Here is a 27,797-nt window from a genome sequence, read left to right as displayed (position 1 = left end):
TGTAGATAAGATATGTTAATAAAATTAAAGTGAAAAATGGTTAAAGGTTTTCCTTAAATGTGCTTTATGTGATTATATGTTGGAAACTGGTAAAATCCTTGAACAAATGACACCTCAGAAGATTGGAGCAAAATGAAGTAACACGATGGGACATGAAATCAAACATTTATTGTTCATTTGTTTGACATTTACACTTCTTACAAGGAAAAACCACCATTATCTTTACTAAAATATATTAATAGATTTGAGTGTATAAAGACATTTCATACAGAGGAAAGGACAGAACATAAAAAGATGCATTTTAGGACCCTGTAAGAAAAAACTCCCAGAGGCAAAGAGGACTTGAACACCTTCATATTGTACATAAAACTAACCCTAAATCTCCATATTCAGCCTAAAAGAAGCATTAAGGACTCCTACATCTGATATTTGTGTGCGAGCAAGATGTTGCCTATCTGTATCCTTTAACATCCAGCTTCTCCTCTAATAAAAAGGGACATTCAAGAGATGCGTGTAGATATACAATAAATGATACTAGGTGTGAGCTGCACACTTCTATACAGACTGTATGTCTTTACATGTATTATTGAATTCAGTAGTACAGTACATTTCAAGGCCTCTGAGACAATCTTGTACTGTTGAGAAAGAAAGCTGTTTTGCACATAAGAGGAACACTGAAGGCAAAGCCAGAGGTATGTAAAACTTTTGCAGCAACGTGGACGCACATGGCGCGATTCCCCAGTTTCCCTTGAACGCCCAACACAACATAAATAGCATATAGTGCACATTAAGAAAAATGTGATGTGCTCTGTAATGAAGGTCCAACATAGTGTGCAAAAGGTTTGTCTTAAGCGTGATCAAAACTAAGTGTCGACATACAAGTACAAGATATGCTGTCGATTTATGTATTAAAGTTTGTATTCTAAAAGCAGCAGTAGTGTTTAATCATCTAAAATCTTACAGATGCAGAAAAAAAATACTTTCACACAGCCTAAAAGTATAATATTCCCCTTTTTTTTGTTCGTGATGCCAAATACTAAAATAAAAAAGGGGGCAAAGTCAATATGTCCTTTGCAGGCATCAAGGGTAAAAAAAAAAAAAAAAAAATCAGGCTTCTGGTCCATTTTGGCAAAACAAAGAAAAAGAAAAAACATTGAAAGAAGAAAAAGAAAACATTGAGAAGCGGAATGAAACGGCAGGATTGTCAGCATGCAACTTAAAGGAACTGTATGTTCACAAAAAGGCGATCTTTCTCTGGTCAATCCAACCATCCAGTAGTGAAGCAGTCTCATCTTCTGCTCTGGCATTTACTTAAACTGCAACACACAGAAGAAAAGAGAGAAAACAAAAAAGATTTACCGACAATAATTTACTTATTTTCACATATTCAACACACTCTTTTTTCTTTTCAGTCCTCACCGTAGTTTTGGGTGGGATGTTGGGCTTCTGGGCCAACGCAGGTTTCTTCAGGACTGCAGGCTTGCTGGGTTTCGGTGACATGGATGCAGGATGAGCCAGCGAGGAGGTTTCACCGTTCCCCTGAGAAACCTGGTCTAGAGGGACTCCAGCCAACCCGTAGTGCTGCTTCCTCAGCTCGCCCAAACGCAGACGCTCGTTCTCCAACTGACTTTCCAGTTCCAGCACCTTCACCTGAGGGGCAGGACATAAAATACATGGTCAAAACTGTTTCTGCCCCATTTAATTTTATTAATTTCACCATGTTAAACCAGCTGTAAGCCAAACTCATTAATATAAAATGGGAAAATATACCAGGTCATTAAAAAGTAGTTTAGCCTGTGCTCACATTTAATCTTTCAGTGTTAAATTGTGTTTTATTTTAATTTATCTATGGCTGAAGATATAAACTTTAATTAGTCACCTCCATTTTTTGGAGATTGCAGAGTTTTATGGACACAACTGACAATAAAACTCATTCTAACAACACACTGCAAAAATGTGTATTTCTGAGCTTAATATTAACAAATAGATCACACAAATACAATATGACCCATTTAATGATGAGTGGAGACTTACAAAGCCTTACATATGAGTGTTAAATTACATTTTTATTCATGAGAAAATATTAATTCTAGTTATATGACACAAATATCAGAAATGTCAGACATCAGTCACTCTGTAAACCTCTCACAGTCTCATGCAGTGACGTACCTGTGACTCCATTTCTTCTTTTCTCAGCTTGATGAGAGACATCCCGGAGAAGTCCATGGTATCTGCAACATGAGAAGTGTTTGGATAAAACACAAGAATTAGGCAGACGCTCGTCACAGTCGTGTGAAGGTCTAGTATAAAGATCCTTTTGTACAAACCCTTTTCCTCCAGGTGCTCCTGGCCCGTCCTGGTTGAGCCCACCACATTAGCTGCCATTTCATTCACGTGGCGAGAAGCCTGCTGGAGAACTGACAGCTTCTTACTGTTGCGATCGGCCTTGACCTGAGTGCAGAGGAGAGCACTGGAGTGACTCCAAATGAAACAATTTACACACTGAAGTCACAGAAACTAATTAGACAGACAATGTGATCCATGATCCAGAACGTGGCGGCAGGGCTGGTCTTCAACCAGCCCAAAACAGCACATGTCACCCTGGTGTTGATATCCCTCTACTGGCTCCCAGCTGCTGCCCGCATCAAATTAAAAACCCTGACACTTGCTTACAAAACAGCACCTAAAAGAGCTCCCGCCTACCTGAACTCCCTCATTCAGGTCTACACTCCCTCCTGCGCTTTACGCTCTGCCAATGAAAGATACCACCTCCACAACAGGGCCCTAAGTCGCTAGCTAGACTCTTCTCTTCTGCAGTTCCCCGGTGGTGGAACGATTTACCACACTCTGCAGAGTCCCTCTCAATCTTTAAGAAAAGACTAAAGACCAAACTCTTTCATTAACACCTCTGCATTTGATGGACTGAAGGTAGAGAAAAAACAAACAGACAAAAAAAATCTGCCTCTATGCAATCTATGCACTGCCTCTGTGCATCGCCTATTGGCACCTACGTCCTATCAGACTCAAACTTAGCTTTATGGCACTTACTCGTGTTGTTCTCTCCTGACTAGATCCCTGCTTGTGTTGTATCAGCTCTCAGATGTATGTCGCTTTGGATAAAAGCGTCTGCTAAATGAAATTGTAAATTGTAATGTGCTACTTACTGTAAGTGTGTTGTAAGAGGTTAAAAAGTAGAGAGTAACATTAGCAAAACCAACTTCTTCATGATTTAATGTAATCGGGTTAATTCTCCTTCTCCCACTTTAGAGGACTGGGGAATATTGTGTGTGATATTCACAATTTGTGTCATTCAATGCAGTATAGTCCTACAGTAATAACAAAGGTTTTTATCATTGTATTTTTCTGGAACATTAGACTCAGTTTTACCTTCGAGGCTGCCACCAGTTGTGCTGTGCTTGCAGCTATCTCATGAGAGCAGACAATCAACTCCTCGTATTTGCCTGTGTGTAGCACCACTTTATCAGCCGACTCCCTGTGAGGAAGAAGGTAAAGAAAGAAATCAAACCACTTCATTCCTCTCTGCAGGAGGATTTTCAGTTCTGCACACTGGCTAATATCTGTGCAACGGAGTCATTCACACATGTCACAAAACATTTAACACAAAAAAACCATTACAAGGTCTGTTTAGAGGCATTAGTATAATTACTGTAAACCAAGACAAGAATGCTGGCATCCCCTTCCAGCCTAAACATTTTGTGTCAAGGTCAAAATTAGCTCAAAATATGCTTAATTTCTGGATCCCTTGAATTATTTTCCCAAATTAGGCCCAGAAACAAGCCGGGTATAGATATTTACCGTGTCTGAACAGTTAAGCATTTGTTGGTACGCATAAGTATCACAACTGATTTGATAATGGTGTTGCAATTGAAAATGCTCTATGTGACACATTTAAATATATGATAATACAAACTGAAATGTCCTTTATAACTGAGAACTTACACCATCTCTGTGGCTCCCCATCCCACAGCCTTGGCCGCAGAGATGAGTCCCTCAGTCCAGCGAGAGTTCCTGGCGTAGAACTCCTTAATGGTGGCTGCGCCCTTAATAAGCAAAACATCATTACAGTTAAGTCCTGCTAGTTGTTTTTCTGAATGGAGAAGAGCGTCTCTTGGTTTGAAGTCAGAAACAAAAGCTGCTGAATACAAACAAGACTGAGCTGCCAGTTTTGGATCCAAAATTAGAACAGCGCCAACTCACCCTCCCACCCTCGACAATCTCCTTTTGCAAGTCTGTAGATGCGATGACAAGCATGCGGATGGCCTAAAGAAGAGGATGATAATAGAAGAGAGCCACAAACGCATTTTCATTATGATGTTAATTAAAAATAGGAAATATGCAGAGGTAGAATATGATATTACAGAGCATCAGACTACTTTACCTTCATCAGGTCTGTGCAGCTGTTAAGGATTCTGAAAAATATAGTGAAATAGTAGTTAAACCAGAATTGACACAGTGATTTATAACTTGTGGCTCTTGAAAGATAACAGGCAACAAGGACACAGGATGCATTTTAGGAATGACACTTATTTGCCAGATGAGGATGTTTTAATTACAACCTATAATTTTAAAATCTGAAAGGCTGTGACAGTTTCACCTTAGTCTGACTTTGATGAAACTTTCATGGATGATGCATCTTCATATAAGTTTAACTGATTCAGATGAACAAAAGGAACAAACCTTTCATTAACCTCCAGTTTAACTCCTGATGTGTCCTTTCGCGCCTGATTCATCATTTCCTAAATACACAACCATATGAGACATTTTTCAGTCACATTGGAAACACTATTAAAGGTTAATTTAATATATGTAATATCAGTAAAATTCACACTACTTACATCAATCCTGCGGACTGCCTGCTCAATAGCCTCTGATGTTGCTGCCATTTCCTTATCCACCAGATCTCCTAGCTCGTCCTGACGAACGTCCATGCCTTTCGGCCGCAGCTCCTGAATTTAAGAGGAAGAATTATTAGTCATGATAAAAACAAAAATTAAGTGAACAATACTGGAAAGGACTCATAAAATTACAAGTGAAAAGTGAAGCCATATTTGAACAAGTCTTGATGAAGAAAGAAGATGAGACTTCTGTAAAACTTCCAATAATGTTCAGTAGAATGATACAACTAAATCATAAAATATCAATACCATTACCAAAATATCACAAATTATATTGCCAAATTTGGATTTACAGGGATGGATTTACACTGTTCATAATTCAGGAGGCAGTTGGATGTGCTTCCCGAGGCTTTCTTCCTTTTTTCCTTTTAGAGAGGAACTAAAATAGTTAATCTGTCAGTAATCCAACACCCTCTGACATCAAGTCAAAGCCAAGAACAAGCTCTCAATTTCAGAGATTTATTTTTGGCCTCCTGGGAAGCAAACAATAAAAATAAAAATAAATTGGTGTAACAGAGTTTATTTCAGCTTTCAATTGATGTGAGAGCAATTTTTCACCTGCAGATGTTGGATTTCTAACATATGTTTACCTCACTCTCCCAGATACAAGGAGTGATAGGTTTAAATAATACTCAGTAAACAGTATTATGCAGCACAAATGTCTTTGTTTGCAGCAAACCTTCATTTATGTGCAGCTTTGTTTTTATCTTGAGGTAAGTCCCTGAAAATTATTGGAAGTTTTTGAGTACATTTATTTATAGAAATCATTACAGATATGCAGTGTTTTCTCTGACCTGGCCCAAGTGCAGGATCTTTTGAACGATTACACGAATGGAGGCCGGGTCTGCCCTCTGGAGGGTAGTCTTGGACTTCAATTCCTTCAAGAACTGCAGACTCTGAGTGGCACAGCTTCTGCAGTTCTCTGACAGTCCTGCAGGATGGAAATGAGCAGTAATCCACCATCAGCTGCATTGTTTGTACACTGACACTTAAAAGTGTCCATTCAAATGCTGCGTCTGCAGAGTTGAATCTGAAAATAGCGCTGATGTCACATCAAATCGAGTATTGGGAGATGTTCCTTACGGTCTGCGTGGTCAGTGGGTGCCATGTGTGCAGTGGCGCTGCCGTTGATGATTGTATCCGCAGCCGAGTGGGAGAACTGGGTCAGAGCCCTCAGCAGCCCTCCAGCATCTGGTTACGAAAGCATACAGTAAGAGAGCAGCATGCCGCATCAACAAATATAACAAAACAGCCACACACTACCATGAGGTCAGCAGAAGCAGAGAAAACGTACCCCCCATGTTACTCAGATAATCTGCATGGCCCTTTTTCACTTTGTCGATGGAGCTCAGCGTGGCCTCCGCCCGACTCACGAGGTAATCTGTGTTTGAAGGACACAAACACACAACAGTAGAGGAATAAAAAAAAAAATTGTTCAAGTCTCCAGAACAGACAATATACTGTTAATCGTTAGTCTGCTAGGGCCATGAGCTTTCTAACACTCCATTTTTCTTCTTTTATGTTTTCAATTCTCACATTTTGGTTTTTAATCTCTGCTGTAATAATAATAATAGAGTCGGGGTCTGACCTGGAGAGCTGGTGCAGCGTACGTGGAGGGGATCATCCAGCTTAGCAACAGCATCTTGGATGATGTTCTCAGCCTCTGCGACGGTGCCCTGCAGCAGAGAAAACTGCTCCTCCAGAAGCTTCTGCTTCAGCTGCTCCTCAAGACTTGCCTACATGCAAACCCACACACACAAATACACAAACAGCAGAACATGCATACAAACAATAAATGTATTGTCTCGTGAAAGCTATCTGACCATGATCGCCTGTTTTTAAATTAATCAAACGCAGACTCTGTGTCCCTTTCCTGTTTGGGTGAAACGTAAGAAAACAAGAGAGGAAGGAGTCCAGATGGAAGATTTGCACATTTCTCTATGTAAATGTGTCTGTCTACGTACACCCACATCCTGCTTTGTGTTCTTTTAAAATCTTTATTCATCCAAAAGGGTTGCTGAACATGCACACTTTCTTTGATCATTGACTACATTTACACCGACCATGGCCATGTTCCAGCTATTGACCTTATTCTTAAAAAGACTTTATTTAGGCTGTGCTGCTCTCATGGACTGCTTATAAAGCGACTCTATTCTTATTTCTGTCTATGCACTACAGAGTCAGTGAAGACGCTTGCTGCACATTAGACCACAACCGCACTCTTCCTTAAGTATTCAACCTCAAAACCTCCTGTCATGCTGCTGCTGTGATATAAGCTTGCCCTTGAGGCCATTGTTGTGTGAAGTAAGCAAAAGCTGTGCTTCAAGCCTTTTTCTTTACAGCTTTTACAGAAGAATCAGACGGTAGAGAATGTGTTATAAAGTGCGTTTTGATTGTGCATCATAGTTTTACTAGATTTAAACTGCACAGCAATAATCTGACTAAAATGGGAATAATTTACATTTACACTAATTTAAAGTCATTTAGGTTAAGATTAACAGAAGTTCATGACCATTTGGAAATTGTACATTTTGAATATTGTGCTTATTGAGTATAAAAAAAGTTATATTTCACATTTGTGCAGGATTGTAACTTGGGATTCTCCAAAAACCTAATCATGAGTAGAGCTGCAATGATTAGTCTGTCCACAGAAAATTAATCAGCAACTATTTTGATAATCCAATAAAATAAAGTCATTTTTTAAGCAAAAATGCCAAAAACTCAGTGGTAGCAGCTTCTCACATTTGAGAATTTGAAGCTTTTCTGTGTCATACGTGATAGTAAACTGAATATCTTTGGATTTTGGACTGTTCATCTAACAAAACATTTGGCCTTAAAGAAATTACAATAGGCATTTTTCTCCATCGTCTGACATATTAATGACCAAAATTGATCGAATTTTTTGGAAATCAATCAGCAGATTAATCAACAAGGTAAAAAAAAATGGTTAGTTGCAGCCCGAGTGCTTTCTTTTGAGGAGGAACACCTAAAATACTGCAGAATAAAACTCAAGTAAACGCACTAAGTGGAGATAAGTCTGCCATTCACACTGGCGAGCCGGGCTCTGCTGTCCTGACTGACCTTCTCCTGCAGTTTGGCCTGCAGCTCTCCCAGCTCCCTGCTGTTCCTCTCTCGCTCCTGCTGAAGTGACGACTGCTGCACCTGTGCAGACTGCCGCAGAGACGACAGCTCCGCCTCTTTCTCACTCACAGATCGCATCAGACGCTCCTTCTCTGCCTGCAGAGATGCCATTGAGTTGTTCATTTGCTCCGATGTCTGGCAAAGAGAGAGAGAGACAGAGAGAGGGAAGAGGGAAGCCAGAAGAGGCAGATGGCTGTGAGTGTCAGAAGGGAAGTCCATCCGGAAACGTTTGACATGCCTCCAGCCTACAAACACTCAACTGATAATAAACTCTAAATACTAAATGATGGTGAAAGGTAGCTGAGCATCGTCAAGGTCGTGGCTGTATTGTAACATTTCAGGTGCACATTCACCATCTGGCTGCTCTGCAGATTCGCCTTGATGCGCGTCACTTCTGCCATCTTCTCCTCCAGCTCTCTCTTCAGTTTCTCCATCTCAAACTTCTGCTCTTCCAGCTACAACAAAACAGCATAAACCAGACATGTTGCACTGTTAAAACCTCTGGTTGTTTTTTTGTTTGTTTTTTTTTTTAAACAAAAATGACACACCACCAACCTTCATGTCAGCATCCTGCTTTATCCGATCCACCTCAAACGACAGCTGCTGTTTGGTCCTCTCCACCTCTTCCTGGGTCTGCTGGGTCGCAGACAGCATCTTCACAGTGTCTGCACTCTGTCAGCACATTAACGCGTTTAGTGTTACTACACACACAGCTAGGTGCTGACATCTAATTTAAAACAAACACCTCTGGACTGGTCTGCGGTCTGTCTGTACCTTCCGAAGTAGCTCAGCATGGCTGGCCACGAGCTCTGTGTGCTTCTCCTTCAGCTTGTTGTACCTCTGCTCAGTGGCCTGGGCTCTTTCTGCACAGACAAGAGAGACGGCACGTTTATCCTGACTTTTATACGATAATATCCATGTGCTTGTACGATTTGTATCTTTGTTTGTTGATTGCACGTCTTACTTTCTGCCTCAATGAAGGTGCCCTGTAAGCTCTCGTGTTCTGCGTTTCGGCGGCGCGTAGCCTCCAGTTCCATGCGCAGTTGCTCATTTTCCACAAGAGCACGTTGTTTCTGTGCCCGCTGTTCTTCTAGCTCCGCCTCCAAACTGTTGATCTGTGACTTGAGCTGCGTGATGTAGCGCTGAGCCTTGAGGAGTAGAAAAAGGAAATCTGCACTTTAGGAAATATCTGCTGGTCTCAGTGCATTACACTTGCCAACATCTCATCACTTGATACTTTCCCTGATATTATCATCTGATCTTTTGTGTCTGCTTTTATAACCACAGAAAGACAAGGAAACACTGTGAAGAAGGACGACATGCAAAAAATTTTTCCAAGTTGAAATCGTATCCGTGATGTCAGAAACCCAACTGGACACCGTCGTCACTTCTCGTTTCAGAGGCTACTTGCCACATTCCACACGTCAGGAGCAGCATTTGCATCCACCCAAAATCTGACCCAGATTCCTTTGCACATGGATAATAATGCCCTCTGCAGTCACACCTCTTCTATACACACAGAAAAACAGTCTGAAACCCAAGCAAAAGGTTATCCATACACAGCGGTCCTTACCTCTGCTTTTACTCTTTCCAGCTCTGCTCGCAACAACTCCATGTCCCGCTTCAGGCTCTCAATCTGGAGATCCCTGTTGGACAAAAAAAAAAGAAAAACACACAGTGTCACAGTGTTCTGGCAGAGACAAAGTGCTGAAAATCTGTTTAACAGTCACAAGTTATGGTGGAAAACACTCAGGCTCACCTATCATCGAAGCCTCCATTCGGAGGTCCAAACGTCTGATCAAATATGTCAAACTGCTGAGAAAAAATAAATGAATGGATCAGTAAAGCTTATATATAAGTCATACTATCTGTGTGCGTGTGAGGGAGTGAACCTGTGACTGTTGTGCCATACCTGCGGCTGAGCCTGTATACTGGATGTCGAGACGTCGCTGACCTCGATGAGCGGCTCGGGTTCGTCGTCATCATCGTCCTGCTGCTCTGGTTCATCCTCGTCAGGGATGACCACCACCGGTTTCACGTGCTTGGCCAATGAGGCTGCGTGTAGAAAGTTAGGTGGGGACTGACAAAGGGGACAGAAAAAAGGAAGGTATGGATTAAACCCAAGTTATTTATGGTCTTGTATTAGAAAACCTTTTAGTAAACATTTAAAATACTGCGTGAAACTTGTAAAAATATGCCAATATTCCCAATTTTTAGATAAACTGTATCAGTAGTAGTCTAAGATTTTTGCTGAGGTCTCTGTCATTCAAGATGGAGGCTGTGACTCAGCACCTCTCCCCATCCCTCTGTGCTCTTACATCAGGCAGTTTGGGGATCTGGATCAGTCTCTTGAAGTACAGCATGTCTCTGGCTTTATTGAAGAAGGTCTTAAGGCTGTAAGACAAAGGAAAAGATATTTTATAACTTTCTCTTATATTCACATGGTATGTGTAATATACTGATGTTTTATTATAATTGGCCTGACAGTGTTTTTCACAGTTGGCAGGTACACAAACTGTGTATAATTCTCCTAAAAAAAACTCATAAAAACATGAGGGAAAACTGTTAAACTACATAACTGGTGATCAATATTGCTCATGTGAATCTGAAGCAACCCTGGAGACTCCTCTCTAAACTCAGCAGTAAAGATGTAAATGTGACGATCTGTGGCGATGACATCAACTGATACGCCACAATGGCTGGGGGATGGGAGGCAGCCATGGGCACATTTGCATCGGTTCATAGCGCTGTGGCGACTGGGTGAGGCAGGATTATGTTGCACACTTCCTTTGGTAAAATAATGATCTGTGCCTCTTTCATACAGTCACCCACATTCACTCGTAGCCTGAGGCTGCGGATGAGCGACCTACCTGTGGAACTGGTCGTGGAAACGATCGCGGTGTCCTTGTAAAGTGTCAGCGGGGAGACCTAAAATCCATGACATGGTACAAAGGCTTTAGGCAATGCATTTTGTGACATAAATATCTTGAATTAGAGCCGTAATTTAATTCATTGACGCAGGATATATTAACACGTTTTCACAGATTCTAAAGCACGTTTATGTATGTTTTCTGTAAGTGTTCTTACAAGCATGCAGCTTGAATAGCAGCTTGACGGTGAAGTGGTAGAGGTGACTAGAGTCCTGGATGACTTGGATGAGTGGAGCCAGGCGACACTGGCCAGATGTGAGAGTGGAGATGGCGATGGATGTGTTGAGTTGTCGGATCACTGGAAGAGAGAGATCAGAGACAGAAGAATAAATGTTAAGTATTTACTAAACATTTTGTTGTACTATTTCTGTGCTTTGTCTCGTCATCACTGGAAAGTTAATAAAGGCTTTGTGTCATGCTTGAATAGGTTGTGCTTTTACTCTTTTCTGTAAATGACCCTGGTGAAGGCCCTGGACCGATAACTTGAATAAAGTTCAGACTCTTCCAGTGAGTCAGTGTTCGTTTTCACATTTGGCTCACTTGTTACTTGAGCACCTGATAGGTAAATTAGCAGCAGCACACACTTTCAGCTATACCACCAAACACTGATAAGGAGATTTTACACCTATGACTCAAAAATGTAGTGTTGAAACATCTGTTCATACATAATGCAAAAACAAGGGTGCCATTAAGTGTGGACGCATATGTGAGGAAAACTACAGGCACATTTCGTTCACGGTACATCTACAAAATTTGTTTATGGTGCTGTGATGTGATCCTGAACCTCCACCCTGCAGGCCTGGGAGGAGGATATCCTTTACAGCCAAACTGGAGGAAATCAACTTAATGTCCTCTAATTGCAGGCATTTCCTCGTCAATTAAAACTAATTTAGGCAAAAACAGGAGAACATGATGAGTTAACACAAGGACAAGTGACTGAGATCACTTTTTTAAAATAAACTGGACTACAGTCTACGTGAAAACAGGCAGGACAAGTTGCTGACATTAAACCTTTTTTTTTTTTTTTTTTTTTTTTTTTTTTTTTTTAAATAGGCCTCTGTGCATAAATAAATAATGTCAGCAGGCTGCAGCTCTGAACTGCAGCTCAGGTTTCTCTTCCTTAGAAGAGCAGGATGGGGGAAAGGTGGGAGGATTTTTTTTTTTTTTTTTTTTTTTTTTTTTCACCTGTCTCAGCCAGCCTCAGCTCTGTGTCCATGTAATCAAACACCTCCACTGTGAGCTGGAACCTGCGGGAGAGAAATTGATACGTTTGTTAGACAGTAAAGAGGCCCTCGCTCAGAAACAATGATGTGTGACGCTGTGAAACGAAGAGAGCAGCAGGGCTTGTCTGTTTATTTTATGAACAACGTTGGATGGCAGCTCATGATTTATTGGAGTTAAAAGCCTCAAAAGAAACTTTAAAAAAAAAAGAAAAAAAAAAGGTTATTTTCTGCAGCATTTGGAGACTCACACATTATTTATGTCGGTTCCTGCAGTGCGCTCCAGGACTTCATCGGTGACCTCCAGGTTCGGTGGGATTTCTGAATGCTGCGTTGGGGCACATTTTAACCAAATTAGAGCCATTTCTCCATTTGTTGTGTAATCCTGACATCACCCATTACGTGCATCTTGGAAAAAGACCTTGTGGAGTGACATATGACAGAGGGTGCTCTCACCTTTGCATGAAACTCCATTTTGGTGCAGAGCAGCTTGGTATACAGAGCCACCAGCTGTCCGTATTTGTCATGGAGGTTGCCCTGGAAACCGTGAAAAGGAACAAAAAAAACATCTGTCTTGTTAAGTTGAAAAACTTTCTTCATGTTTTTGACTGCATTCTTTTTAAATAATTAAATTATGTAAAAAAAAAAAAAAAAAAAAAAAAAAAAAAAGAAAGATGCAATGACAGTAACAGACTTACCCATAGTTTCCCGATTTCAACCAGACTACCGTGATGTCTCATGCAGTCTTGTAGCACCTGTGAAGGTTTGACGGCTTGAATGAACAACTAGAAACAACTTCAACTCAGTCTCACACGTCACAATCTCATTTTTTCATCTTATTTTCCACAGTGTTTAAAAAAAGTGAACGTCAACTGCTTGGATATTCTTATAACCGGGCATTATAGAACCAGAAAGAAAGCCGATACTCAGAAAAATACACAAGTGAGTAATCATATCATATATGTGTCTCCAGCTTTTTGTTAAACTCCTGATGCAGCAACTATACAGCCTTGCCTTTCTTCAGTGAACATCTCTACACTTTTAAAATCTCTGTGGTGTCATAGATAATAATAGGAAGTAATAGAGGAGTGGCCTTACGTTGCGATGACCGTCCCGCAGGACTTTGTGCAGTACGTGGCAGAACTTCCAGCTCAGGATGGAGCTGCTGGCCAGAGGGAAGCCCAGAGCGTAGGACCAGAAGGTGTAGGCTCCCTTCTCCCTGTGAGTCCCCAAGATGATTCCTGTTGTCGTTGTTGTTAAGGAAGCACAAACTATCACAGGACTTCTTGTTTTTCCACATGCCTTTCTGTTTTTGTAAACATTGAACTCACAATGAATATGAAAACTGACATATTCACCATGACAGCTATGTTTCTGTGTAATGAAAGACACATTTTCACAATAAATGCCTGGTATTGTTCTAACATTTTATTTTGTTTTACTGGTATCTTATTGGTTTAGACTTGAACTTGTCCTGTTGTTAGATTCCACACCTATCCTCCGTCCAAACAGGAAATACCTTAAATTACACAATCAACAGTCTTTGAAAATGCTGTTTCATGATGACTTTATGCAAGTGTGCTGTACTGACACGCATTTATCCATGAATGTAAATATGACAAAGTATCACATATGTCTGTCCAAGAAGGTAGTAATACACTGGTAGTTTATTACCTACAGGTAATGATGTAACAGTGGTACTACACCCACATTAGTGTGGAATTAGGATTTTTTAAAAAGGATACGTCGTGCATGTTTCTCCTTCACAGGCGTCTCACTGGTGTTGATGGCTTTGCTGATGCTGCTCAGCTGTGAGGAGAGGAGAGGAGAGGATTTAATCAAGGCACTGAACACAAAAAGAGGAGCAAAGACCCTTATATGAAAAAAAAAAAAAAGCAAAAACACCTGATTAGCCCACACTGTACAGGCTAAGCTTGGGTCTCCACCGACACAGCCCTCTGGTGTTAGGGCTCAAAATAGATGTAATGGCAAATACAAATAAGTCATGAGAAGTTAAATAAAGACCAAAAGTCAAACAAATGATAACAGGCTACACTGCAATGACAGGAATGAATCGAGGAAACAATGACTCTGCACTTTGTACACACAGTGTTGCACAGATGGACTTTAAGCTTTCACCTTATGCTGATTTTAATTGAACAGAAACAATTTGAGTGATTCAGGATGAACTAGCAGCTTGATTTCATGCTCTCGTTCCCTGAACTTAGTCTGACATAAACCCAAACGTGACCACAAAAAAACAAAAAAAAACAAAAAAAAAAACCACATCTACATCTGCCTTGTTTCTTTACTCCAACTATGTCACAAACTTTTTAAAATACATATCAAACTTTCAATATCTAGAGCTGCTAATCTACCTTAAACAAATATATATGGTATTTGTTCTGTATGCCTCGTTATCCATGTGAGCTCAAGTAAAACATGACCAAGCCTGTATCAGAAGATAACATCTTTAATCATCTGACAATGAGCCTGAGAGAGACTCAGTGTCACCAGAAGGACACACAGCGAGCTCCTCTGTAACCCGTCCAGCAGGTAAAACAAGTGTCGCTGAAAAAGTAGCAGGAAGGAAAAGACAGAGAAACACATCTCAGTGTCCCAATGGACACTCAGATATTCTAATGAACCTCAGGTACACCTCAGCTGCAAAACCAGACAAAATCTGCTTAGTATGGTCATATCATGGTCATCCAAGGTTGCTTTGGAGATAAACAATTACTGTTAATCATCTCTTGATTATAACATTTTCAGGAGCAATCTGAAAAAAATGCGATGACCGTGAATCCTTGTTAAACTACAGAGTATGTTTTTCCTTTATGAATCATGCTCAAGGCCAAAAGATTTCCCAGACAGTTACAAAACTTTTTTCATTTATAAGTGACCATGAGAAGACCGAGCGCACATTAAAAAAAAAAAGAAAAAGACTTTTGCAGATTTTTCTGTATCCTCTGTCGTCCTTCATGCATACATACACCGTCTGTTTTTGAAGCATGACTGAAAACAAAGACTGTCTGGGCACAGTTTCATGCTACATCTTCACTCACAAGAACGCTTTTTACATTTTTTTTTAAACAATATCTTGATAACAAAATAACAATCAGCCAAATACAAACTTACAATTGTAAAGTGGAAGTGAAAAAAGGAAACACAGAACTTGATGTGATAAGGATGGAATAAGTGCTTTACAGAGGGCTGTATACTCCACAGACAGTTTGCAAAGCAGTTTGAACTGGATTTCCATTAAGATTTTTGAAAATAACAAATAAAAAATATTTTTTAAAGTCTTTTTGGTTAGGAGCAACTGTTTGTGTGTAGACTGCCCAAATTCTGTACATGAAAACACCGAACACTGTTGATGTTTCTTCCTTCCTGCCTTTTAAATTCAATTTCGATTATCCACAAAAAAATCCCTGTTGCAGTTTGAGTCTGGCGTGTGACCAAACCTCAATTGTGTTGTGACCATGGCGTTGCCTTTTAGGAATGTACAAGAGAGATCTGAATCATCCATTCAAACACATAACAATTACATAATGATCAAAGCTGCGGCTAGACAGCACAATTACCCCGGCCTCCTGTGACGCCACCCATAGCTATATCGGGCTTGGAAATTTGCGCGCCATGCCCCACCTTAAGACAAAGTTCAGTGCTGCGTTTTGTTTGAGGAGACGTGTGCTGAAAAAGTTATCAACACGTGGCCAGAGAATGACCTCATTCTACAGTCCTGTGTCCCCCCGCTGTTTGTGCTGCAAGGTTTTGTATTGAGAAGACCTTTGTTAAAAACATTTGTTAAAACCTGCAGGCTGGGAACAGTTCATGGAATAAGGACAGCTTGGAAAAATACATAATATTCTTATTACTCCAAAATGCTTGGCTTTGATTTGGGGACTTGTGTCAAACTCTGGCCAGTTTGCACCAAAACAGAGGAAACTAAGACAGAAATTTAACATAAATGCTACTTGTATTTTAATATCCCCCGGTGTTATTTCAACAATCTATTTTGAGGCTCGTAATATCTGTATGATGCGAACAAGCTGCAGCTTCATCATCGCAGTATTACATAAGAGACTAATCCAACACACAGTTCAAGCATGAATGCAGCAATGCCTTCAATCTCAGCCTCTATTTTATCTTCCCTAAATGATGTTTCTGTATAAAAAGGCTCCTTAAACATGAACATGTAACTATAATATGTATCCTTGGGGGTCACTCATGCCGGTAAATAAGAGTATAAAACCCTGGTTTAGAAATTTATGTCACATCTTAGTTTAAAACATAATCACCTATCAGTGGCAAAGGCCCCTAATCCCACAAAGTCCTATAAAAGCTTCTTTAATACATTAGAAACCTGGAAGTCGCCACCCCCTCCACAGTCCACGTGCACACACACACACACACACACACACACACACACACACACATTCACATATACATATACACACAACCACCAAAACATACATGGCCACACAACAAAGCACAGAGGGGCTACTGTGGGTGAAAACTGGCGTTCAGAGTGAGAGAGGGGAGCGCTGGTTAATAGGAGACTGCCCCCGCCTCCCTCTGACGCAAAATGAACTGCTAGTCCCCCGTTTACACAGGGCAAGTGCAGTGGGCTAGCACGGAGGCCCGTGTGACAATGAGGGGTTTGTTGGGGGAGGAAGGCCGACAGCTGGGGTAGAAGATTGGGTTGGATAGGGGCCGTGCTCTGGCACACAGTGCCTGGCACAGAGGCCTCAACAGATGGCCGCTGAGCAGCGAGGCTGCAGGGGGACTCGTGTAGTACATCCAGAATGGCTGTCAGTCAGTCAGAGAGCAGCGAGAGAGCGGCGAAGGGGAAATAAAGGAGGAGGACATCGGATGCAGGACAGGAGGCAGAGGGTGAACATACAGGTAACTGTCATAATAAGCACGATAACCAGCTACTGTGCTGTTTTGGAAACAATAGACGATTTCAGTCACTCCTTGGAGCACTTCTGTGTACATACCCTTACATGCCCTTGCTCAAGGCCACTACGGTTACTGGCTGCATGGGGATCAAACTGGTGACCCTTCAATTACTAACGATTCTTATCTGCCAATCTGCCAATGATTTTCTTGGTAAATGTTTGGTCTATAAAACAGAAACATTATCAGAAAATAGTAAAAAATACCATCACAGTTTCTTCAGGTTCGGGGTGACGTCAAATGTCTATTTTTGTCCGACACGATAAAAATCAAAAACTCAAAAGACTCTGATATGAAGAGGAGGAAAACCAACATATTTCAGCCCTTTTGAGAGACTAGAACAAAATAATGTTTGGACTAAAAGAAAATCAAATCAAAATAGCTGCTAATTAATTTTCTGTCAGTCAACTAATTGATTAAATCGACTAATTGTTTCTGCTCTAAACAACAAGACAGCTTCTCTAATTGCCAGTAAATTTCCTAGCCTCACATCTAGCTACAGACATCTCTCTCTCACAGACACACACACCCACACACCCACACACAGATACCATAACCTTAACGCCATGGTGAAAGGTAATCCAAACTTTTTTACTAACAGGGCATTTAGGTCCGAGCGCTCCAGACATGCTGATACTGTCGACGACTGTGCGGCTGCCCGACAGGTTAGTGCTGCATCTGGTTCAAGCGTCAGTAAATCCTCTGACCAGCAGAGAGGAGAAGTGAGAGGGAGGGAAAGCCTGGACTAATCCCCGAGGCCTGCCATAAGGTCTATTGCCAGCTAGCATTACTGTAGCACTCTACACACACACACACACACACACACCACACACACTCCGCATGCTGCATGAATACCTCCAACCTTGAAGCGTCTCCACTCACCTTATTGTCTTCTTTGCTTTTCAGCAGCGTGGACATCCCCGGTGTGATAGAGTGTGTTTGCAGCTAATAAAGTGAAAGCATCAGAGCTACACCTGAACTGCTTCTCACTAGAAACAATGCCACCAGGCAACAGCACTTATTGCGGGTCCTTATCAGCTTAATTCAACAGACTGCTGCTGGGATCTGGCTGACAAGGTCACACACACACACACACACACACTTTAACATCGCTCACACCTATTAGCTGAACTTGGCTACATGTAGCAACACAGGTGACGATTCACCTGAAGCAGTGTGCTAAAAGCAGTGAAAGTGTGTCATAAAAGCAACAAAGGATGCATAGTTAATGCCTACATATCCTTGAGTGTATTCTGAGTGAACACCTGGACATGTTTTTCCAATTACTGTTTTATAACTTTTTCAATTTAACATTCTTTCTCAGATCAAGAGGCTTCACAAGGTCATTAAGTTATTTTAATAAATCGTCATTTTGTTGCTCCTCTCCTCGACTTCTGCTTCTTTGTGCTTTTTCTGATTAAACTCGCACTGCCTCTCCCACATCAACACAGGCAATAATCCTCACATCAGCCCACACTGGATTTCTTGTTCTCCTTTTAACAGCTCGCCCCTGCTAACAGGGAGGACGCCGCACATAAGGTCACACTGTATAGATACAAATAATAACGAACTACACAGAGGGCAAAACAGACCTTCACGGCCCAGAAACCACACATCTGATGAGGTTTTCAGTTGATTTCACTCTCCATAGGGCTGCAACTAACGATTATTTTCACTCATCGATTAATCTGCCAATTCATTTCTTGATTAGTCAGTTAATCATTTAGTCTTTGAAATGTTGAACACAGTAAAAAAAAAATGGCATCTGCAATTTCTCAGAGGCGATGGTGATTCAGTTTGCTTGTTTAGTCTGACTAACATGATAAATGTAATATATGAAAAAGGAAAAAACAGCAAATCATCACATTTGAGAAGCTGGAACCATTAAATTTTTGGCATTTTTGCTCGAAAAATAATGATTAATGGATTATCAAAAATAGTTGCCGTCTTGACAATCAACTAATCGTTGCAGCTCTAACACTAAAAGTTTGCTATGACCGGAAACCTACACATGTGGAATTAACAAAGAACATAACTGCACATCATATTCACCGAGAGGATCATGAGATTAATTTAAGACCCTCAGAAACACAAACAAACACCAGCTGTAGCAACAACACATAAACACACACACTCACATACTTGATCATAAAAGTCTCACTGAGGGCAGCGGACTATAAGTTTTGGAAATATCTCAATAAAGGCAGAGTGAATAAATTAACTGAAAAAGAGAACGAATCAAAAGAACTATTGACCGGCTGTGTAGACAGAGGTTATGTTTTATTACGTTATGTCTCTAATTAAATTATGTATACGGCTTCCACTTAAATATTCAACAAAAGAAAAACTGTCCTTCGGGAACTACACTGTATTTGGCCAATTTGCAAAGCTGGCTCGTGGTTCACATGATGCACATGATTATGTGTAACTGTTTAATATAATTATAATGTGAGTCAGGGCACAAAATGTATTTACCATAACATAAATACAGTGTTTTTATCATATAAGCTGTTTTTAGTTATTTTTTTATAAGAAAAAAAATCAAATTCTCATTCTTCCAGCCTCTAAAAATGTGAATATTTTCTGGTTTATTTAGTCTTCTATATAGTAAACAGAATATATTTAGGTTGTGGACTGTTGGTCAGGACAAAAGAGGACATTCGAGGACGTCCACTTGGACTTTTGGGAAACAGTGATTGAGATTTTTCACCATTTTCTGACATTTTGTAAACTAAACTACTAATTGATTAATCAACAGATTCATTATTCATCAATCATTCATTAGTTGCAGCCCTAATTATGGTTACACTGTATAACATTGGTCTATTTTCAGTGACAATACAAAGATATTATGAGCATCATGACCACATGTTTAGTAAATAATGCATGACTTGTGCAGATCACGCACAATAACTGAATGTCTGCTTTGTGGTTATTAATCAAGTCAGTTTTAAGCAGGTAAAAACTACAATAGAGCAGCTTTTAAGACGTGCGTGAAGTAACACAGATCCAGACATAAGATCTCACCACATAAACAAAGACTTAACAATTTGTTCCTCTTCATTAAATTGAGAAACTTACGATCATAAAGTGCTTTTTAATTCTCTTTCTACTCCTACTCAGTTGCTGTGTTTATCCTCTGCTACTCCCATCCCCCCCTTCCCTCTCTCATGGGCGCTCACTCGGGCAACAGCAGCTAGGGAAAGCAAACACTACACTACACACACACACATACATATACATATACACACACACACACACACACACACACACACACACAGGACGCTGTGTGAGACATTTCACCTTGGTACCGAGGTCAACATAAAGAGGCGAGAACGCAGGAGAGTGAGGGTGAAGTGCAGCAAAAGAATTTCAGTCAGTGTGCTGAATGAATCAGCACTATTGAGAAATATTAATCTAATGGAGAAATACACAGGCTCCCTCCTACAAACAGAAGCCTTTTAAACATTACAGCTTCCAATTAAAAGAGCAATTTTATGAACCAACAGTTGACCGCTATGCCATTTTAAACAAATGTTGCTTTTAATCAGTAGATATTGTAACTAACTCATTAGTTGAGGCTTCATACTGAACCACTTATAGTGAAATGCTGATAAAGAGCAGTAGAAAAAGCATTCAAGCCAATCAGGATTCAGGATTCTTCCTCATAAAGCCACTTCAATTTGCATGTTGCCCAGTGGATCCATTCAGCTGAGATTTGCTCCCTTGTGGCTGCGGACTGAACTCTTCAGTCAGTCATATCAACAAGAGTTAAAGGAAGTCAATCAAACTGGTTTCACTTCATTCTGCATGTGCTGTTTTAGACGAGAGCTGAAATGATTAGTCAATCGATTAGTTGCCAACTATTAAATTAATCGGCAACTATTTTGATAATGTATCAGTTGTTTTGAGTCTTTTTTTAAAGAAAAAAAATGTCCAATTTCTCTGATTCCAGCTTCTTCAATGTGAACATTGTCTTGTTTCTTTAGTCCTCTATGACTGTAAACTGAATATTTTTGTGTTGATGTGGACAAAACAAGACGTTTTAGGTTGAATCTTGGGTTTTGGGAAATGGTGATCAACATTTTTCACCATTTTATGGACCAAACAACTAATCGATGAATTGAGAAGAGACAGATTCATCGATAATGAAAATAATTGCAGCCCAATTTTAGACATAATATTGAAAGTTTGTGTGCTTTTCCATAACACACAACCTGCCTTGTTGAACATTTGCTGCTCAACAGGGAACAAATGCAGCAACAATGCCTACTTTTGCTATTCAAATCAACAAATATGCTGCAATAATAAAAAACAAGTGAAGTTGGGCTCAACAAACACGCAGCAGGAGAAGGAGTGACATGTTTTCATTTTTGCTTTTGTATATTATAAATGTATATAATAAGAGATTAAAATAATATCATTTAAACTGTTTTGTGAGGGAGAAGGGCCACAGGGGGCGGACGAGCAGCGTTTCACGCGCCTCAGCTCCACCTTTCTACACATGTCTGAAAAGCAAATAAAACACAACAAGTGCTGGAGGACTGAACTCGCAGGCGGCTGCTCAACAGTTTGTTTAGTTATTCAACCTCCGTTGAATCTCATGTTTCTGAGTCACACCACGTTGTGTGTGTCACTTGAAACAGCTGCTTGAAAATGACCTGCTGGTTTGTCTTTAACAAATTAGTCAACAATACTTTGAATGTACGTCTGTCTAAATTAAAGCAGCTTACTCATGCATGGATTTTACTCAGCCTATGAATGCAGCGATGGAACAGAAAAAGAAACCACAAAGCACCTGTTGTTGCATGAAGAATGAGACAAACCTCATTCCTTTTTTCCCAACAAAATCGGATCTCTGAGTATCTCACAAGCACAATACTTGAAAGTTAAAGCTCTCTGACTCTTTCCTCTCTGCAGTATCCTACAACGAGGCTGTTAAAAAAAGCACAGCAAGAAATGTCTGTGAGGGAGGAAAGGTGGCCAAACAGGAAGGACTAGATCAACACGAAACCAATAGACAGAGGAATGAATGGTGTGACTAAAACAGCATACGGACTCAGTTGACTTTTAGTCTTCTTGTCAAAGGTGAAATGATTTCGCTCTCTGAGAAAACCACTAAGACATGAGTAAGAAACCTTCAGTTCTAGTAAATTAGAGTTCAAGATAATAAGAGCTGCAACGATTAGTCAATTAATCGATTACTTGTCAACCACACCAACTATCTTAACTAATCGATTCATCTTTTGGAGTCATTTTGTAAGAAAAAAAAGTCCAAATTCTCTGATTCCAGTTTCTTTTCTGGTTTCTATGACAGTAAACTGAAACATATTTGGGGCTTTCACCAGGTTTTAACCATGTTTTACCATTTTATAGACCAACAACTAGACGATTAATCGAGAAAATAACCGACAGATTAATTGATTATGAAAATAATCGTTAGTTGCAGCCCTACTGATAACCATAAATACTCGTTTTGGGGATAAACACACATTTCAGAGACACTCAGGGCATGTTACAGCCTCATGCATTAGCTGGCTTTAATTGACAATCTTTTTACCAAGAAGATAAACTGCAATACTTAACGCTGCGACGCCTTCAAGTCATTTATTTCACAGATGAAAGGTTCAATTCCCCAGTTAATGTGTTAATTGGAAAACGTGGCCTATGCGGTCCACTGTGATCACTACACACACACACACACACACACACACACACACACACACACACACACACACACACACACACACACACACACATACACACACTTTCAGTCATCCAGAAAAGCCACAGCAGGCCTGAATAAAGCACACTGCCTCTTTTTATACTATTTACCTGCTGCTTGTCAAAATGCTCCCTCTCCGCTCCGAGGCTGGCCTCAGTCCGCCTGCTTTTCACCAGAGTCGGCACCTGTCTTATGCTGTTCATCCTCTAGTTTGGATAATGACGGCAGCAGCAGGAAACAATAATTCTCCACCTTTCCCCCTCAAAAAAACCCAAAAATAAAAACAAAACACCAAAGCGTCCAGCAGGAGAGCAGATATCAGAGGTTTCTTCTTCTATCTAGTCTCCGGGCTGTGTGTCTGTGTGTCTGAGACATTTCCGAGCTTCATGACACGGCTGGTGATGCGTAGCTGCTGAAGGAAGAAAAGCAACTGAGTGTATTCGCCCGGCGTTACGTGGACGATCCTCCCCCTATATGTGGAGAAAATCATCATTTTAACCATGTCATCTCTGCTGCAGACATCCTCCCAATCGCGTCTCATTTTTTTTCCCCAGCGACGTTTGTCACAATGCAGGTATGTCAAAATGTTTTAAAATCAGCTTTTTATAATGATATTTTTTGATCTGTATTTTCGATTTTTGGTCCCCTGTCTCCCTCTGCTGTAAGCAGTGACGTCATCTCAATGACATTAAAAACCATGAGGATTATTTTAGATGTTGTTTTTTCTCCTTTCGTGATTCTCTTTTAATCCCGAGATTGCATCTGTTTTAACAATAACAGACATAAACCAGGAAATGAAGCTACGTGCGCAGAGGATGTGTGCACTGCACTGACACACAGACACATAATAGCTACAATTGTACAACTTTATGTACTTAAAAAGCGTGTCATAATTCACCACATCTTATCCAAATGTTATTAAAGCAACCTCAGCTGCAGTTTACATGATTTTATTGGGACTTATATGGTTGCACATCTGCCCCCAGGTGGGTCTATTAAGAATGCAAGCAATGCTGAAAAGTAATGTAAAGTAATATAAACACAGTGGCTTTCAACTTGAAAAGAGCACAAGAAACAAAGCTCAGAGTTCAATGTATGAAAAAACTAAAAAAAAAAAAAAAAAAAAAAAAATCAAAGTTCAAAAGTTCAAATTAGACTCTATATTGTCATTCATACACATGAGAAATGCACAGCAGAATGAAATCGCCTTTACTCCTAGCTCAATATGCAAAATAAAAATACATAAACATGTAAAAACATAAAACATACAAAGACATAAAAATATACTTCATACATGTCAAGTAGCAGCAGTTATAGTGCAGAGTTCTGTTCATACGGTCTATATATGTGTGTGTAAGTGTGTGTGTGACTCACTGTAACTGCTGCTACTTGACATGTATGAAGTAGCTATATTTTTATGTCTTCATATGTTTGATAAGAGTTTGTGATGAATTCACTCTGTGACCTCACATTGAGTTACAGCTGCTTCAAAGTTTAAAAAAGTCATCAATAGATTATCGATCCAGTTCATCGGCCTATTTAAACCTCATCCATAGTTGTAGATTTGGACTCAGTAAAAGGGAATCAATAGATGATAATAAACAAATGATACATGATCATTTCTCTTATGGTTATGGGTTTACTGTGTCCCTTGCTTTTAACCAGCTCAGTAGATAAATCATCTGACCCATGGTATGTGGAAAAACTTGATTTCTTTGTCTCTGTCGCTGCTCTCTTCAACTTCTATCATTTCACAACTTCAGCCAAAACTTCCAGCAATAAATCAATTCAGTCTTGGAACGATCTGTTACACAAACTCTGTTATATATACTGAAAGCTGACAGTTTAATTAGTTTTTATCCATTTTTTTCTTTTTTGCTGTCTATTTTAATGAGGCTACAAACTGTCAGTGATGTTTCCCACCTAGCAGTTTTCTGTGTGACAGTAAATTGTGTTAAAAACGGTGCTTTAGATGTTTGTCATGCACATTTAGGGCCCTGCCTGCATTTCACTCCTCTTCAAGGTTGCAAGACTGGAATTTCATGTCCGTCATGGCGGGTAAAGAGTGGCCATCGTGATGTTTTGTTTTGTTCCCAGGTATGCAGGTGAAGGAAACACAAGGGCTGATCATAGGACAACAGGAGAAGGGAACAAAAGGACACGTTTGCCCTGCAGGCCAAACTGGCTCTTTAACATTTTTCCACACTGTCTGAACACTGCTCGTGCATTCTCAACCAGTCTCTGAACTGGCAAGGCCCAAGTCACATCCATGGATGCATTACTGGGTGACAGCTGTGAAAAGATAATGATTGATAGTGACATTATGACGGGTAAGTCATGTGAGAATCTGTGTAAAGAGGATCATAATCAGAGATGTAGAGTAGAGATGGAACATTTTCCATCACAGTTGCTTTTGTGTGCTGTCTGCTTCTGTTTTAACCTTTTGTTTTAATCGTTTTATCTCTTTGTAAAGAAGCACTATGACTTGTTTTTGAATAAAAATGTGATGTGCTGTTCAGTCATGAAGTGTTTAGCAATGGTCACTCCTACAATTGCTCATCTTCACTCACCCTCCTACTTCTAAGCATAGGACTCTTTATTGATCAAACAGCCTTTTACAAAATGCTATGAACATCATCACATCTGAACAGTTACAATTTTCTCTCCTCTGGACACATTTTTAGTTAAAATTAGCACCATCTCCACAGCGTCCCTCATGACTGAAGTAAGAAGATTGATCCAACTGATTAAGGGAAACATGCTAATAATGATCAAGTCTCCAAAACATACATCAAAAGCAGCATTTTCAAATGTATCCACCAGACAGCAGTAGAGGTTCACATACTGTCGGTGTGAGCAGATTGTGTTTATGAATGAATCTATACGCCTTCTTCACGCCTCACTAGTAATACTGTTAAAGATCATAGTACAACCCCCTCCCCCTCAAAAAAGCCTCCAAATGAACACATCACAAAATGGTTTTCACAATGCACTTCATTTCCAATCATTTCCTTCCTCAAATACAGTAGAGACTGATGGATAGATTTGATAGATTTCTTTATACATTTTTCTTATGAATATATATATATATATATATACACATACATATACATATATAATGATATAGTTTGATATATATATATATCAAACTATATCATTGTCCCCCACCTGATGAAATCCGAGGGGTGGGGGGCAATTTTATATGCCAATAAAACAATTTGCTTTCAAAAACAAAAACCCCTGAGTGGTGAAAAGGCTGCTCTTTAAAGACATTTAGCATATACATAATGTCTCTAAACAAAGAAGTGCTCATTTTAGCCATGGAGTCGTTCAAATGTGTCATTTTACCAACAAAGTGAAATTCAAATTTATAACACTGTTCTATTGTGACAACAAATTTATGTTCTCATCAAAAACAGACAAGATATCACATGATTTACACGTGTTTCCTATGTATTTTCTTAGTATACAGAAATATGTAAAGTAGCACAAAGCTTATAATGTGATACAGGTTCAGATCAGTGTTGAATACTAGAAAGACTGAACACTAATAACATTCACAGATCTAAAAGTGTAGGTTCACAAGTATTAATGCATGTATCAAATACATGACTTACACACTCTGATCTATGTGCACAACATACAAAATATAGTCTACAAAGCTGATATGTTAACACTAGGGGTCAGCGAAAAAAAGGGGGGGAGACAAATAAAACTTTGTTTTCCATTTTTTCTATAACACACTTACAGCCAGAAACAGCAAGGAACTTTTGCCCATGGTCTTAAATGAAAACAACATTTAAGATGTCCAATGTTTAAATAAAATAAAATAAAATATATAAAATATCCAATGCTCAGTTATTGCAATATGAGGCATGAAACCTTCCTCTTTTAAACAGTGAATGAAACAGCCTCTGTCCACATCATCAAAACTTGATGATAACAAACATTCACCGCAAACGTCAGTTAGCAGCTAGATGCTAATAAACTGCTCATAATAAACAGCAGGTAAACATAACTCAAATGTCACATCGAACCTGTTAGATGCTGGTTTGATCGTTGCTCTTCAATATCCCTGTTAGCGACACCCTGTCTGTCCATGACTTGTACTTACAGGAGTTTGTTTACTTTGTCTTAAATAAGACATTAAATTTTTGCAATTAATCCGCAGTTCATATGCCTGCCGAACCGTGGGGGGCGATCCGTACGGATCACGGATCAACTACAATCAGTTACACCACTAGTTAACACTTGTTATTCTAGCTACTTTAAGCTTATTACTCAATATACGGCTCAGCTTAAAACGAACTAAAGAAACTGTCAGAAGCAAGCAGCCAGACCTCCTGCACACTAATCATACAACATCAACAGGTGACTGAACAACCACTCAATTAAAAACGAATGAATGAGTGAGTCCAGACAGCTCACTGTAACTTCAACAAGCAAACTAACGTTACCCACAACACATTATATGATCTCTGCTGCATTCTTGTTAAGGAGATAAAAAACTCAAAAAAGCCGCACAGAGACATTTAACCATCAGAGATGAAATTAGCAACCAAAGAGACAGAGAGAGAGAAGCTGTATCTGACTCACGTTGTCTGACGTCTTCTTCTTTCTATCATGGACATGAAGTATTCGTGTCATAACATCCATCTGTGGCTGTTGGTCATCTTGTTTGTTAGTTAACAGAACTTTGTGGCTGTTGGTTAACCAGTCTGATATCATTAGCAACAATGACAAACAAGCTAACTCTCCCGGTTGTTTCTCCGGTTGCTTCTCTCTCCAGCCTCCCCGGCAGCGTCCTGCAGCTGCTGCACTGCACAGACCAGATAATTTCTCCCGCTAGCTTAACAACAGTCCTTCCATGGATGTATAAAGAGTCCTTCAGGTTGCTACAACA

At 39.9% G+C, this 27,797-nt stretch overlaps 1 protein-coding gene across 3 annotated transcripts; it reads right to left on the bottom strand.

The window, feature by feature from the left end:
• Positions 1-153: 153 nt before the first annotated feature.
• Positions 154-27,589, bottom strand: hip1rb (huntingtin interacting protein 1 related b). 3 transcript variants are annotated; one of them, XM_042420652.1, is made up of 32 exons: positions 27,491-27,589; positions 13,953-14,016; positions 13,306-13,448; positions 12,906-12,962; positions 12,664-12,744; positions 12,459-12,535; positions 12,173-12,234; positions 11,145-11,285; positions 10,928-10,985; positions 10,376-10,451; positions 9,970-10,137; positions 9,817-9,872; positions 9,631-9,703; positions 9,022-9,205; positions 8,832-8,920; positions 8,613-8,729; positions 8,411-8,512; positions 7,998-8,192; positions 6,505-6,652; positions 6,211-6,297; positions 6,000-6,107; positions 5,711-5,847; positions 4,857-4,967; positions 4,699-4,757; positions 4,400-4,430; positions 4,219-4,281; positions 3,961-4,061; positions 3,388-3,493; positions 2,328-2,451; positions 2,170-2,231; positions 1,420-1,650; positions 154-1,316 (listed from the first exon to the last, which is right to left on the bottom strand). In XM_042420652.1, exons 1-32 carry the CDS (start codon positions 27,548-27,550, stop codon positions 1,308-1,310), a joined length of 3,180 nt encoding a protein of 1,059 aa, XP_042276586.1. In that variant the 5' UTR covers positions 27,551-27,589; the 3' UTR covers positions 154-1,307. The 3 variants fall into 3 exon arrangements, with proteins under 3 accessions (XP_042276586.1, XP_042276584.1, XP_042276585.1); XM_042420650.1 differs by lacking the exon at positions 27,491-27,589 and adding an exon at positions 23,005-23,443; XM_042420651.1 differs by lacking the exon at positions 27,491-27,589 and adding an exon at positions 23,005-23,443 and having other exon boundaries at positions 9,817-9,869.
• Positions 27,590-27,797: the final 208 nt, after the last annotated feature.

Source organism: Thunnus maccoyii, chromosome 9 (genome assembly GCF_910596095.1).
Source record: "Thunnus maccoyii chromosome 9, fThuMac1.1, whole genome shotgun sequence".
NCBI lineage: Eukaryota > Metazoa > Chordata > Actinopteri > Scombriformes > Scombridae > Thunnus > Thunnus maccoyii.
Note: the sequence above shows the minus strand (reverse complement) of the source record. Positions and strands in the feature narration are given on the sequence as shown.

What these genes read in the sequence shown, in the direction of transcription:
- hip1rb (XM_042420650.1), bottom strand. Translation starts at nt 23,097, where the DNA reads ATGAACAGCATAAGACAGGTGCCGACTCTGGTGAAAAGCAGGCGGACT. An exon ending in TTATCTGAGTAACATGGGGG is followed by an intron (nt 6,108 to 6,210) that starts GTACGTTTTCTC and finishes TTTCGTAACCAG; the next exon opens with ATGCTGGAGGGCTGCTGAGG. An exon ending in AGATTGTCGAGGGTGGGAGG is followed by an intron (nt 4,062 to 4,218) that starts GTGAGTTGGCGC and finishes TTGCTTATTAAG; the next exon opens with GGCGCAGCCACCATTAAGGA.